Raw genomic sequence first — 13577 nt, 5'->3', positions numbered from 1 at the left:
GCAGAAGCCATCTGCTTTTGAGGGCCCTCACACAAGAAGTGGGTATTAATGCTTGAAAAATAACTCAGATCTTCTAGGTTGTCTTTGGTGAACCAGTTTGCTATGGAAACTCAGTCTAATTTCCATAGTCCATACCAAAATCTTCACTGAAGGGTCCATGGATAGGTAGGGATTAGAGAAATTGGATTAATTGTGTCTTACTTTGGCAGCTGTAGCCATACTGGTAACTCACCAACTGTTTAATCTTCCTGGATAGCTTGTATGGAGCTGATCAAAGGGATGTTCCTTGAGATATGGCCCTAGCAATGTTATGCGGTGAGTGACACTGGATTTAGTAGATCTCCTTGACCCCAGCTGTGCCCATTTCCCCTTAGCACTTTACCAGTTTTGTCTGTTTTGGGACATGGGCTGGCTCCTGGGGTTTAATTCTGTTGTCTGACAGGCAGGTGTCCCAGGGACATATAGGGCATCCCGGAGAGGCATCTTCTATCTTCTAGATGCTGCTCTGGTGGGATGGGGGCTCCCATCAGTCTTTTATTGGATCTGCCAACCTCCTGAGCACGTCTCAGGTACATCGGGCTCACTGTGGGAAAAATAAAGTGTCGAGCTAGCAGCATAACCCTGCCTTCTGCTCTGAGATCAGTTGATTTCAGCATCAAAAAAGCAAAACCAAACCGATCTGTATGGAAATTCAGGATGGTACAAGCTTATTCAATGGTGATTTCATCTGCTGGCTCCAGTGTGGATCTCATAAAGAGTAAATTGAAGCCATAACAATTTTTTTAGTCATCAGAAATACTGTCTGTCTGTGCTAGAGTAATAGATTGGGATATTTTAAATTAAAATCAACTTTGATTGATGATTTGTCAAATATGGGGGAGGGTCTTTGCATTGAAAGGTATGTGTGGATGCTGGTACTTAGCTTGAATCAGATTTGATGCTATGTAACTGCTTAAAGTGAAATATCATTCTGAATATCTAGCTGAATCTACGCTAAACCTTTAGTTGTCCTTATAACATGTCCTTATAAAATATCATGCCCTCATAACACTTTTCAGGTTGGAAATGAGGAGACATTTCTGCTCAGAAAGAGCACTCAGGTGTTGGGACGGGTTGCCCAGGAAGGTGGTGGAGTCACCGTCCCTGGGGGTGTTCAAGGAGAGGTTGGACGTGGTGCTTGGGGACATGGCTTAGTGGTGACATTGGTGGTAGGGGGACAGTTGGACTAGATGGTCTTGGAGGGCTTTTCCAACACTAATGATTCTGTGATTCTTCTTGCAAAGCAATCCGTTCACTTCTGGAACTATCATGGCCGTACGGTATATTCATGCCCCCACAAAAAGTAATTTTCTTGATTTTATTCAAGTACTTGAGAGCAAAACTTTTTCCAGAGAAGATAACAAAATGCTAATCCAGGTTTCCAAAAGCATGTGCGCAATTATCGTTAGTAAGCAGCTTAACCAACCTGAAAGCAAACGCTAAACGATCCAGATCTTAGTGTTATTAAGCCTGTGTGTTTCCTACCACTTAAAAGTCTATCAAAAACCTAAAGATCTGGGAAAATGAGAATTTCTGGAAGGCAAGCTTTAAAGTTTACCTCCTTCTTTTCTTAAACAAGAAGGCGATGCCTCTATTTACATGCTGTTTCTGGAACTCAGACGGAGTGAGTACATCGCTGCTGCAGTGTTTCATGGAACATCCTTTGTTTATTCACACTGTGCCACTTTTAAACTTCAGATGTAAACAACAAAGGCTTCTTTGTATTTCACACTATCTCATACTCACTACCTTATGAAGTCCAAAGCCAAAACACTGTGGAATTTTACCCTCCTCACACTTTCTTCTGCTTGTTGGATGCGTTCTTCCATCCTTTCCTATTTATAGTAGCTGCAAAACTACTTATCCAATTAAAATGTGCTCTGTTCATTTTCTCTTGACTTTTCAGCCCTTGGTATGGGATTAAAATTGTATTCCCTGGTAACCATTTCAAATATAATTTTAGTAGTAATTATGCATATATTCAATAACAGAAACAATTTGTCATTCTGAAGGATCCAGATTGCTTTAAAGTGGTCGACCTGTCTGTGATCTGCTGCACAGATGAAAATCCAGAAAAAAATTCGCCGAACTCAGTTGGTCAGGCAGAGAGGTCAGTTGACCCTGGCTGGAAAGGCAGCAGCTGTCTGGCAGCACACAAGTGAGTACAACTTCCATTTCAAACCAGAGTGGGAAGTGCAGTTGGAAATTTCACAAAACTGGAGCGCACTGTCCCTTGAGAACATTGCACTTCTGTTGCTGAGAGGTCCCCTCTGCCTTTTTTCACCTTTTTCAAGGGCCTCAATTTTACGTTTCATTTGAAATGCAGTGGCCAGGCTATGAGTTGTGTCTGTGTGAATCTTGTGCTGGATCCAGCTCCTCTCTGCTTGTGGACACCGTGGGGTGTGGACCCCTCTTCTCTCCTCCTGTTCTGTGCTTATCTCCATCAGAAAGGCAAGGATAGATTATCCAGGCACTGTTAGACACTTTGCTCTGCTGTGTTGCATACAGTCCTGGCCTATACATATAATCTAGATGGAATATTTTGAAGACAACCAGTGTAGCATTGCGGTCATCTTCTCTTTTCCCAGGGATCGATATCATGTTTTCATCATGCCATCCCTTTAAGCTGAATTTAAGCACAGAATTGAGATCTGATGAGTCCATCCATTTGGGTAGAAGGTTTAACATATAGCACAGCAGTGTTTAAGCAGGTTTAATCAGAAACTCAATCTAACTATATTTGCTTAGGACAGAAGATGACATTGTTGAAACCTCTGTCCAAGAGACAAATTGATTTGCTGTAAGTTGCTAGGAGTTTTTATTCCAAGTTAGGTCCCTCTGAGAACAGCCTTTCCTGATATGAGAAACCAGCAAGTGAGACTTTAATGGTGACAGCATGTAGTTTAAAAGGTGAGACTAGTGGTAGGTGTTTTAAGTGAGTTGTTTTTTGTTCCGTTATATTCTCCTGTGGCTGTGAGAAAGCTCGGTTGAATGAACAGTATCACCAGATCCCCTTGACCTCTCCATGGCCAAAGCTTCCCTTGCAGCCTTCGCTGACTTAGGAGCTGTGAGGCTTGTTGTATCATAACTTTCTTCATATCTGTGGTGACTGTGCTAGCTTTGGTCAGGATCCTCATCATGCCAAGCAGTAGTATCGGGATCCTCATCATGCCAAGCATATGCTCGTAGTAAGAAACAGCATGTGCCCTGCAGAGTGGGAATTAAAACAGATGAGTAGCATTAGTGCCACTTTGAAAAATGAGAAACAGGAGCAGAGAGAGAGAGACTGGGAGAGCTCGTTTTGCTGAAAGTCACCAGGGCTTTTGGAGGAAAGCCGGGTGACAGCCCTGCTGCTCGAGGAAGTAGCCTCTGGGCTTTAACTACCACCAGCTCTTCTAAAGAGGGTGGACAACACAATCCAAATCATCCGCCAGCTTTCTGAGGAAGGGATGGTTTAGTATTACATGGTCTTGAGAGGCTGAAGAGAAAAACAGAGCTTGTTACTAGAGGCACAGCAAGTGGCAGAGATGACAGGTTGCTCAACAATTTCTATTATAAGTATCTTTTTTCAGGTATTCTGATACACCAATTTTTCTGATTTCAGAAGTAAATTTTTGTGCTCGGTGTCTGAAAGTTTTTCCCCCAATTACAGCTGAAGTCTTTTCTGTATTTTTCAGGATAAGTTTAGGAAAACATAGATTGTTTATGCATCTTAAAAATTCATATCTTTCCTGAGAAGCTGTCAAGCCTATATATTGTGGAAGAAATACTCGATATAAATCCAGTGTTGACTCCAGTGAGAGCAATAAAATGATAGCAATGTAAGAGTAGAGCTGAAGCGAGCCCTCACCCTTAAACATGTGAAATGAGCATTTTTTACTTCTACATTGCAACTCCCCTTAAATGAAAAATAATTGGAGTGCCTTCCATTTATTGCAAAGGATATGTACACAAGAGAGTACCTTGCATCATGCAGGCTGGTCTGCACTTTGCAGCGAAGCATGGCTTGGAGGTAACGGAGCTAATGGAAGTGGTAAAGTCAACACAGCGCTTAAATGTGGAGTGTTTTCCCCTGCTCACAGACAGCACGGACTTGCCTCATTTTAGCATTACACAGCTTCTGGACCTGAGTTAGCTTCTCAGCGTCGTTCAGATCTGCATGGCATGGAGATGCCAGCTCTGGTTTGCATTGGACTGGCAGATTCTGCACTAAGCTTCGCTGCTGACATGTGGGCTGTTATCAGTGGCCCCATCTCAGTTTGGACCCATCCCTTTTTCACTTTAGGAGCACAAGAGTAATGGATGAGTGTTCAGTGAAGAACAGTCTGCTGTCTCAAACCGCGGAATAGATTTCAGCTTTAGATCACTGAAAGTCAGAACAGGGCATGTCTTTTCTTAGCCATCATAAATTATCCATGCAGGATGTACAGTAAAAGGCTGTTTGGCTGCGTTAAAATTGGCTAGACAAACAGAATTTCCATCTCTCTCAATGGCTCCTTCAACACCTAATTAGTTCCCAGATGCTAGTTGAGCAAGATGTCTTTTATCTTTGCTAATGTTATCTTCCTATACCTCCTAAATGCCCCCTGGTGCCATTCTTCACTTTCATCTCTCGTCCCTCAAGAGAAGGCCGGACGGGTGTTCAGGAAGCTCTATTCTGAAGGTCAAGCTTGTAAAGACTGTGGGTCAAGTTGATCCTGTTATACCAGCCAGTATCTGGAGCAAAAGCTTTGAATCCAGAATTAGACTGATGTGATGGAGAGGAGGATGCGACTTCCTTTCCATGCATGTTTCTAGGATCAGTGTGCAACAGGAAAAAATAGAACCACGGATTTTATTTCACTGTCAGTTCCATTTAATACAATTTAGGACAAATCCAATGTTCGTCTTTTCCCTTTGCTAGAAGGTGCAAAGAAACCTGCCTGTATAAATCTGCCGTTTCAGCTGGCACAACTGCTTGTTGTGGGCAAAGAGGAAGCACACTCAGATGTAAAACAGCAGGAAATATCAGACTGCACCCCTGATCCTTCCTGGTCCCTCGGAGCATAACCACTCGGCACCTCAGTTATGTTAATATCCAGGCTATCAGCCAGCAGTGATTTACCTTGGCAGGTCTGATTTATATCCGAGCCCAGTAATTCTCTCCCCTCTGGCAGGAATGAGTGACCAAACAGCCTCCTTCAAGCTAAGTATTTATCAGAGCAAGCAGATCTTCAAACCAACACAGCAGACTATATATATACATACAGCTTTCCCCTAAGGCTCATGAAGCCGTGTCTCTAGCTCGGTTCAGTTTACTCAGTTCAGATGATGTGCTCTGTTGTGTGTGTGGCTTTTGTCAATAGACTCCAAGCTCCGACACAGTCAGTTTTGCAGTTTTATAGATTAGCATCAAGATTCTTCAGCTTAGCACTTTGCACCATCATCTTTTAAGTATCTGTTGTATTTCTTTCTTATCTGCATTTTCCCTGTGCTGCGCTGGAAAACTACCCTCGTATAAACAATTCCAACTCATGTAGTGGCATTTCTCCGCTTTGACCAGGTTATGTGTGCTCCCTGTAGGATGATTACATCTCCAGATTTATCCTGCAGTCACACAGCAGCTACTTTTCTATCGCAGAAAAGACCAAGGCAAGTTGTGAAGACAGCGTGTTTCACCATTTCTGCTCTTAGATCCGTATGCCCATGCTACGGAGCATGCAGAATCTGTACCAGCATGTTTGGATCGTTCCCAGTTTCAGTCTTGCCCAATTTGCAGCTGCAAAGTTCTCAGTTTCGACAGCTTCCCTGCGAGGGTATTAATAATACTTAGAAATTACATAGCACTCCAAAACCCTGTGCAAGCATTAGCTAATTGTGTAGCGCTCCAAAGCCCTGCGCAAAACATTAGCTAATCAATTCTCGCAGCACCTATTGAGTGTATCAATATCCTCCGGTCCCTTATGCAGAGAGGTAAATGGAAGCAGAGGAATGCAGACACCTGCTCAGAGCCACCTTTCCCTTTGCTCCCACGTTTTCCTTGGCAGGATCGTGCCGCCTGGCTGGCTCGCTGTGGGGTGAACACGTGAATTCCAAAAAGAGGTCACCTCCACGGATGCGAATGCAGATTTTACCAGCTAGACGTGATTTCAGCCCACTGCGGGGCTCTGCTGAGGTCACTGACATTGATTAGGTTGGAAAAACCAGCATCGGTAAGTGACATAGAGAAGACTGGGCCAAGCACAGCAAACTGTTAATGTTAGCTAGAATAACAGCCGAGTGTTTACTGGTGTGGTGCTCCAGCTGACTGAAGGCAGCACAAAGGAAACACTTTAAAATAATATATCGGTGAGATGCATCTAGGAGGTACACCTACAACCATCCTACAGAGGACTGAGTCCATGCGACTAATTCCTGCAGGCCTTCTGAAATAATTCAGCTCCTTCACCCCTTAGTGCTTCTGAACAGAAGAACCCAGCTTCAGGATTGCTGCTGATGATAGGAAATCATCAATACAATATTGGGGAGCCCTACACATTTTACACAGGCTGGAGCACTTAGCATCATGAGGTTGCTTTCCATACAGCTTGACACCGAGGATGGATGATGATCCAGAAGCACAGGCTGTCGCAGGTGTCAAGGTTCCTCGCGGTATTTTCAACATCAGAGCTTTTACAGGGGGCTTTAGAAATGCTGTAGCTCGGTGGAACTTTCTGAGACACGAGACAAACTGGGTATTTCAGCTGAGCACAGGCTGTAAGCTTGCTTTGAAAGTGCATATTGAATCAAGCAAGATGATGCTATTTTTATTAAAAGCCACAAAATGCTCGAAACCAATTAATGCTCCACTGCTTTACTAATGCCTCTGCTCAGAAAATTAAATGCTTTCATTTAACAAAACCAATTCTAAAGCTTTTTCTGTCAAAATTATAAGTGGGTTCAACCCCTCCTCTAAACTTCCATGAACTGTGCATTTTCAACACAATTTACCAAAACGCCAATGGCTTCCAGTCCAGTCCTTCAAGTATTTGGAGGTACAAGGGAATCATGTATTTTCTGGCAGTTCATTCCCAATTCTTAAGGCACTTTACAAGCACCAGCTACTTTTATCTGAATATAAACAAGGAGCCAAACACCTTGAATGCATTGTTGCCATGTTGTAATGTCAAATGATTAAATATTTTGACAGACTTTGGCTCAATATAATCAGCTGGCTACAAAAAGCTGAAGCAGCAATTATTGTCAGTTCAGAGGGCAGCAGCAAATCCAAGTGCAGGAGCACCACGTGCTAAATAGAATTGCTTGGGACTAAGTGAAGGACAACCCTCTGGTTACACAGGTTTGGTTTATTCCTTGGCAGTCTAGCATATAAACTCCCCTTCTGAGGACAGCATTTCACATCACCTAGCACAACTGAGCTGTACTGTCACTACAAAAGACGAGGATGTCCCTTAAAATCTTTCTAACTGTATCTGCCCATCGTGGGTATCCCTCGTGATGACTGAGATGGGGCTGGGAGTACTGTGTTAGGTGGCAGATGGTTGGATAACCAACAGACAAAGTGCAAATGGAAAAAAAAAATAGGGTTTGATTGCTGCAGTCCATGGTGGTGCATGTCCAAGGTTGTGTCTACTGACAGTTTGTGCCACTTGCTGGTCCTGTGCATGCACTGTACAGCAGCAGCTCTGCTCTAAACAGTGCCTGAGTGCACACCTCCAGCCTTGGTGCCACCAGGAGGGAAAGTGCTTAAGAAGCCTCCAAGATGATCCAGCAGAACTAAAGGCATTTTGCACTGCAGGCTGAGGATCAGACATTGGTAGACACACACAGAATAGGGTGTTTCAGAGAAGAATCGATGTGACTTTAGAAGCGGAAACTCTTGTCTTGCAGACGTAGCTTTCTGAAGAGATCTGGTGAGTTAAAGGCAGCCAGCTGCTGTGGATTAAGAGGAAAGTTTCCCTTCTGAATAACTGGTTATAGATAGGAAATAAAAGATACAAATAACAGGGCAGTTTTCACAATGAAGGGAGATTACCAGGTATCTGCCTTGGGAACCTGTGCAGTTCAATATCCTCATAAAAGAGCTGGAAAAGGAAGACAGTCGACAGTGACGTGCTGCAATCTGCTGATGGTATAGAGTTATTCCATGTAAGCAAAAGTAGACACGACTACAAAAAGTTGCAGAGGAATCTGACAATATCAAATGTCTGGGCAATAAAATAGCTGCTGAAATTCCATGTCGATAAAAGTCAAGTGCAGACACAATGATAGGGTTTAAATTAGCCCGCAAAAGAGGTCCTGGCATCATTGCAGATGGTTCTTTGAAAACGTCTGCTCAGTGCTCAGCAGAGGTCAGAAAGGCAAGTGGAATGCAAAGAATTTCTGGGAAAGAGATGGCGAATAAAAGCGAAAATGTAAGTACACCACTGAGTAAATCCGCAGTGATCTTGAATAGAGTGCAATTCCAGTCACCCCACCTCAATGAGGCGGTAAAATAGAACCAGAAAGGATGCAGAAAAGGGCAAGAAGACTGACCTGAGTTATGAGTGGGGAGTCTAAACAGCCTCAAACCCTGAAGCCTGCAGAAGAAATGACTGAGCAGGATTAAGGCAGAGGTGTAAAACCAAAATCTCCATGGACAGAGTGAATAAGGAATTAGTTTCTGCAGCAGAGGATGTAAAGGCATGGTCAGGAAGCAAGTTCAAAGCAAATAACAGGGAAAACAGAACAAAAAAAACCCACAAACTTTTGCAGGTTATAGTAAATTAGAAAGCTCATCAAACAAAATCTTTTACATTCCAGAAGTATGAGTTGTTTAAAAAAGTGGTAGCATTGTGGTTCCCAGTGCTGGCTCCAACATGTTCGTGCTCTAGCACCAATCCTGATGTACTGAATTGGCTGTGTCCTCTTCGTCCTTCTTGGCTGGGCAGCATTTGGGTTCTGGTTTGGTTTGGCCTCTGTCTGCTGAAGCCTGCCAGTTTTTTGGGGGGCTGGATTATAGTCAGCTAAAGGATGGCTGTGATCTTCCAGTATGATCTCTTGCATGACAAAAGCCACAGAAGTCCCTTGAATGAATTAATGAATTGGATCTGTTTGAACTGCAGTGGAATATTTTTTAGGGAAAAAGATCCAATAGTATTTTAAAAATTTCCTGCGCTGTGGGAAATGTCCCAGGGGTTGATTCCACTCTCTCTCATTTGTTCCTTCCCATTTCTCCATGCAGATGCTGCAGTAGCCCTTTTGGCTGCGGCATCGTACTGGGAGCTCACACTGGATGGCTCAGGAATCGTGTGGACTAAAAAGCGAGGACTCAAAAGTCTGCTAGAACAGGATTGTTGTCAAATTATGTCTGCCTCGGTGGCAGGAAATCAATCAAGAGTGGGCTGATTTACACCTGCCAGAGCCAGCACATCATGAACTTCATCATCTTTCCCAGTGATGTTTTTATCTTTGCACTGACACAGTAAGTGCGAGGAAAATATTTTCCCATTTAAAATCAAAACATTCAAGGTAGTGTTTGGCAAAGTGTTGGAGCCTGGGGTTCCCACTGCCTCTGACAAGAGTGCTGGTATCTTTTGCTAATGACCAAAGTGCAATATAATGAGTTGTCCTGGGCTTCTGCTCTATTTAGCGTGCAGTGTTTTAATAGGATGTTAGTAATTCTGAAAGGGATAAATGATGTTTATGCCCTCTTGTGGTGTGTTATTGAACAGAATGGATTTTCTAGCTGACAAAATTAGGCCAATGATGGAAAAGTCCCAGGTAAAAATCTGTAACAAATACTGTTTTGCACAGTAGAAAAATATTCATCCCTCCAGCAGCATCCTCATGACTCAGACGAGGGGGGAAGCCAATTTTGCATGCATTTACAGCAGCAAGTAAATGACTAATGCCCATGATGACAGAGTTTGTGCCATCTTTCTGCAGTGAAGATAATGTTAAAAGTGCTTTTCTTAGCCAGAAATGTTAGAAAGTAAGTGAAATACTGCTTCTAAAAGCAGCTGTGTTGACACCTCATTGTTAGTGGTTGCCAACCTGTTGTGATACATACCTTCATATTTTTTATCTTCTTTGCTAATACATCTGACAGGTAAATAATCTGCTTCCCCTGGGACAAAACCTGTCCCAAAGATGAAAATGTGGGGAAATATGGCCAGATTCTGAAATTGGGCTTGTTATCCCTTTGTATTCAAATACGGGATCATACCATGAATGAGCTAAACCTGCCCTTTTTGAGTTTAAAGTCTTCACCCCTTGTCCTGTCCCTACACAAAAAAGAGTCATCCGGTATGTAGAAGATCAATATAAAGAGGAAGGGAATAATTTCCTTTCCACATCCATGATGAATATGACCAAGAGCGTGTTTAAATGGAAATCGTGGGCTTAATCCAGGCTACCCTTTAGCCTTTCTAAATGGATGGTAACTGTGATAACTACAATAACTATGATGGTCACTATGGTAACTAGAATGGACTCTTTAAGGGACCTGGAGTATCTGAAGATCTCTGAGGAATAGCTAAATGTCTCCTGGGAGTAAGGTGGCTATTGTGAGTTGTACCATGATGAAAGAAGCAGGACTAGATGACTTACTACAGGTCCTTCCAGGTCTGGTTTTGTGCTGCTGTGTGATGGTTTCCTTTTATTGGCTTTATTTTTCAGTATGATAAGATGACACATATTTGTCTGGTAATCAGTTTATCTGCTAACCCTTTGTTCTTAAAGTTGATCTTGCTGTCAAGGCTGGCTGATAGCGACGCAGCTCTACCTACATCTGGTGCTTCACAGGTGTACTTTGCAACAGCAAACACTGTCGTCTGACACCAATTAAAGTGCTTATTAGATTATCATGGACTGCAGTGAACATGAGTTATGTCCCCATTGAGATGAGGACTGGTTCCAAGATGCTGGCGTTCACCAGTTTCCTTAGAAAAGAAAAAAATCAGTAGGTAAAATGTATGGCAAGTCATGTGAAAAAAGTTTCCTCCATCAGAAACCTTTCAGAAGTTTCAAATTCAGTCAGGGGATATCAGAAGTTAAAGTCTAATTTAAAATCCCCACCCACATTCCTTCTTTTCCTGCAAAGTGATTACTGCTACTGGTCCACGCGTTGGCAAATCTTTCAGAAATGAGCCATAATTTGCCTTAAAAGTACCTTCTGGCCATGGTGGAAACATTCGTTTTGAAGAAGGGGTTTGCAGGAACTGTGAAAAGAGCCCAAATGTTCTTATTTCCCACTGACATCAGTGGGGCTCAAATTTCATACCAAAATTCTTCTTGGCATGAGGCAGTTTGGGCTGGAAGAGACGTTTCCAAGCCGAGGCACCTGCCAGGTGAAGTCCTCAGACCCCTGCAAGGCAGGCAGCCAGGCTCGATCAAAGTCTGCTCTGCTGCCTCTCACATCTGTTTTCCACTTCTGCTGATGGCACCACATCCTCGCCTGGTGTGGCTGATAAAGAGGAGAGAACGAATGTGTGGCCAGAGCAAATTAAACAAATGAGCCATTAAAACTGGAGGGCGCACTACCTCTTCTCGCTGATGTGCGCTTTGGTGCCTGCAATGTGTCCTAGCAAAATTACATGCGGGCGAGGATAAAGGGCTTTCAGGGATGTGCTACAACTGTGGTCCAAGCACTGAGAGATGTCTGTGGCTCCCGCTGAGAGGAAACCTAATGTCAGGCATCAGCAGAGGAGCCAACAAACCACTAATGGCTCTCCATGTTGTTTCTTGACAGGTATTGACAGAGAGCGGTTTTGGGGCCATCACAACAGAAATCCGCGAGGCTCCGGAGTTTTATTACGCCGAAGATTACCATCAGCAGTACCTCAGCAAGAACCCTGACGGATACTGTGGCCTCGGGGGAACGGGGATTTCCTGCCCGATCGGGATCAAGAAATAGCTGCTGCTCATGACACCGCCTCCGCTTTGTTCTAGGGAGTTGTTTGGAAAAGGTCTGACAGCTCCAACAGGTCTTCCAATACACCCACAGCATCAGTGCATAAAGATTTGGGAACCCTGATGGGGTGGCTTTCTGTTATCTGAGCAGCTTCCAATTCACTGGCGTTAAAAGCCAAAGCGGAGTCAGAAATTGCACCTGTTGGCAAACACAGCTCATTGCTCTGTGCAGTTCCCTGGGCTTCCTTGCAATCTCGTAATCTGGAGAGGAAAGAAACTTCAAAAAGTTTGGCTTGAAATGCTGCTAAAAGATGAATTAGGGGGTGGCTGCACCTGTTAACCACTTTGTATAGCTACTGCTTATAGACGTCATTATTTTCTTGCATTAATGAATTTGCTCATGCTGGAGCTTAGCCTTCTGGAGACATGGTTGGGCTCATTTTAACTATCACAACCCCGTAGTTTGATGTCTTTAAGAATGATGAATTTATAAGATCCATAATTCTCATACAATTCCGCTTTCACAGCAACATGTAATATCACCTATAGTGCCTATTTTCAGGAGCAATTTTAGTACAAAAAAAAAGTAAAAATTGTAATGTGATATTTCTTTTTTTGACAGTTCCAAAAATGTATAAACACAAAAAGAAATCAATTTTGTTTCCTGCACTACAATAAATTATAAAGAAAGGAGAGAAAAATGTTGTCTGCAATGTGTTCTATGCCTCTAAATATATGTCTGGGTAGATCCGGAAAACGTATCAAATATTATAAAAAGCTGCAACCTGCTAATTAAATAGGGCTTTTTTATCTGTGTTATCTGTGCAAGACAGTGCAGAGGAGTATATTGGCCACACTGCAACTCAATTATTCCTATGATTATTTATTTGTACTTCAATAACTTGTGGAGCCCCCACCAAGGAGGTGGGGGGGAGGCTGTTCCTGTGTGGGGTTGTCCCTGCCCCAGTGCGTGTACAAATTGCAGGACAGCCAGAAAGAGGCCAAAAAATATTATTTTTATGGATGGGGATCTCAAAAGACTAAAAGCTACAGTGGAAGGACATTGCAGATGTAGGCAATATACTACATGGATGCTGGATATAATGGGATATATATATCTTATGGGGTAACCTATGAGGAAGAACAGCTTCAGTAGGAGAGATGGGGATGGGTTTGTCCCACCTGCCCAGCTTTTTGCTTATGATACTTCTCAGAGCAGTGGGAGATGTGGGCTCTCAGGCATTTCCCATTTCAGAGGCTGTCCTAATCACTAAATTTGAAGCACATGTGCCATTGGTGCCTCCTCAGAGGTGCATAAGGGAGCAACTTTGCTTTTCTTTGGGGAAAACTTGCAGGAGCCTATTCTGACATGGCAGTTCAGGGCAGAGAAGTGCACAAAGTTTTTTTGAGGGCCATATGATGGGGATGCAGAGACACATCCACACCATTTTCCCTTTGGCTAGGTCTCCATTGTCGCTCCATATCACGGTTTGATGGGTCTTCCTGCTCACTACCTCAGCTTTTAGGCTCAGAAAGACCCAAAACAGTTCCCTGAGTGCCTGCTTTAACTACCCAGCAGTCCAGATTTTCTAAAAAGTCTTCAGGCTTGTAAATACAGTGCTGCAGTCCTGCATGGTTTATCCAAAGATGGGCAACAACCCCATGCC

At 43.3% G+C, this 13577-nt stretch overlaps 1 protein-coding gene across 4 annotated transcripts in view; it reads left to right on the top strand.

Moving 5' to 3' along the window:
- Window positions 1-12611, top strand: part of MSRA (methionine sulfoxide reductase A) — a 268150-nt gene extending 255539 nt beyond the window's left edge. For all 4 annotated transcript variants that reach the window (XM_068678909.1, XM_068678908.1, XM_068678910.1 and 1 more), the window contains one exon: window positions 11750-12611. In XM_068678909.1, the coding sequence (XP_068535010.1) occupies window positions 11750-11914 (165 nt within the window). In that variant the 3' untranslated portion in view covers window positions 11915-12611. The remainder of the gene's footprint in view (window positions 1-11749) is intronic.
- The last annotated feature ends 966 nt before the right edge of the window (window positions 12612-13577 follow it).

This window comes from Anas acuta, chromosome 3 (assembly GCF_963932015.1).
Source record: "Anas acuta chromosome 3, bAnaAcu1.1, whole genome shotgun sequence".
NCBI classification, from domain to species: domain Eukaryota; kingdom Metazoa; phylum Chordata; class Aves; order Anseriformes; family Anatidae; genus Anas; species Anas acuta.
The sequence above is the reverse complement of the archived record's forward strand: the minus strand, read 5'-3'. Positions and strand labels throughout refer to the sequence as shown.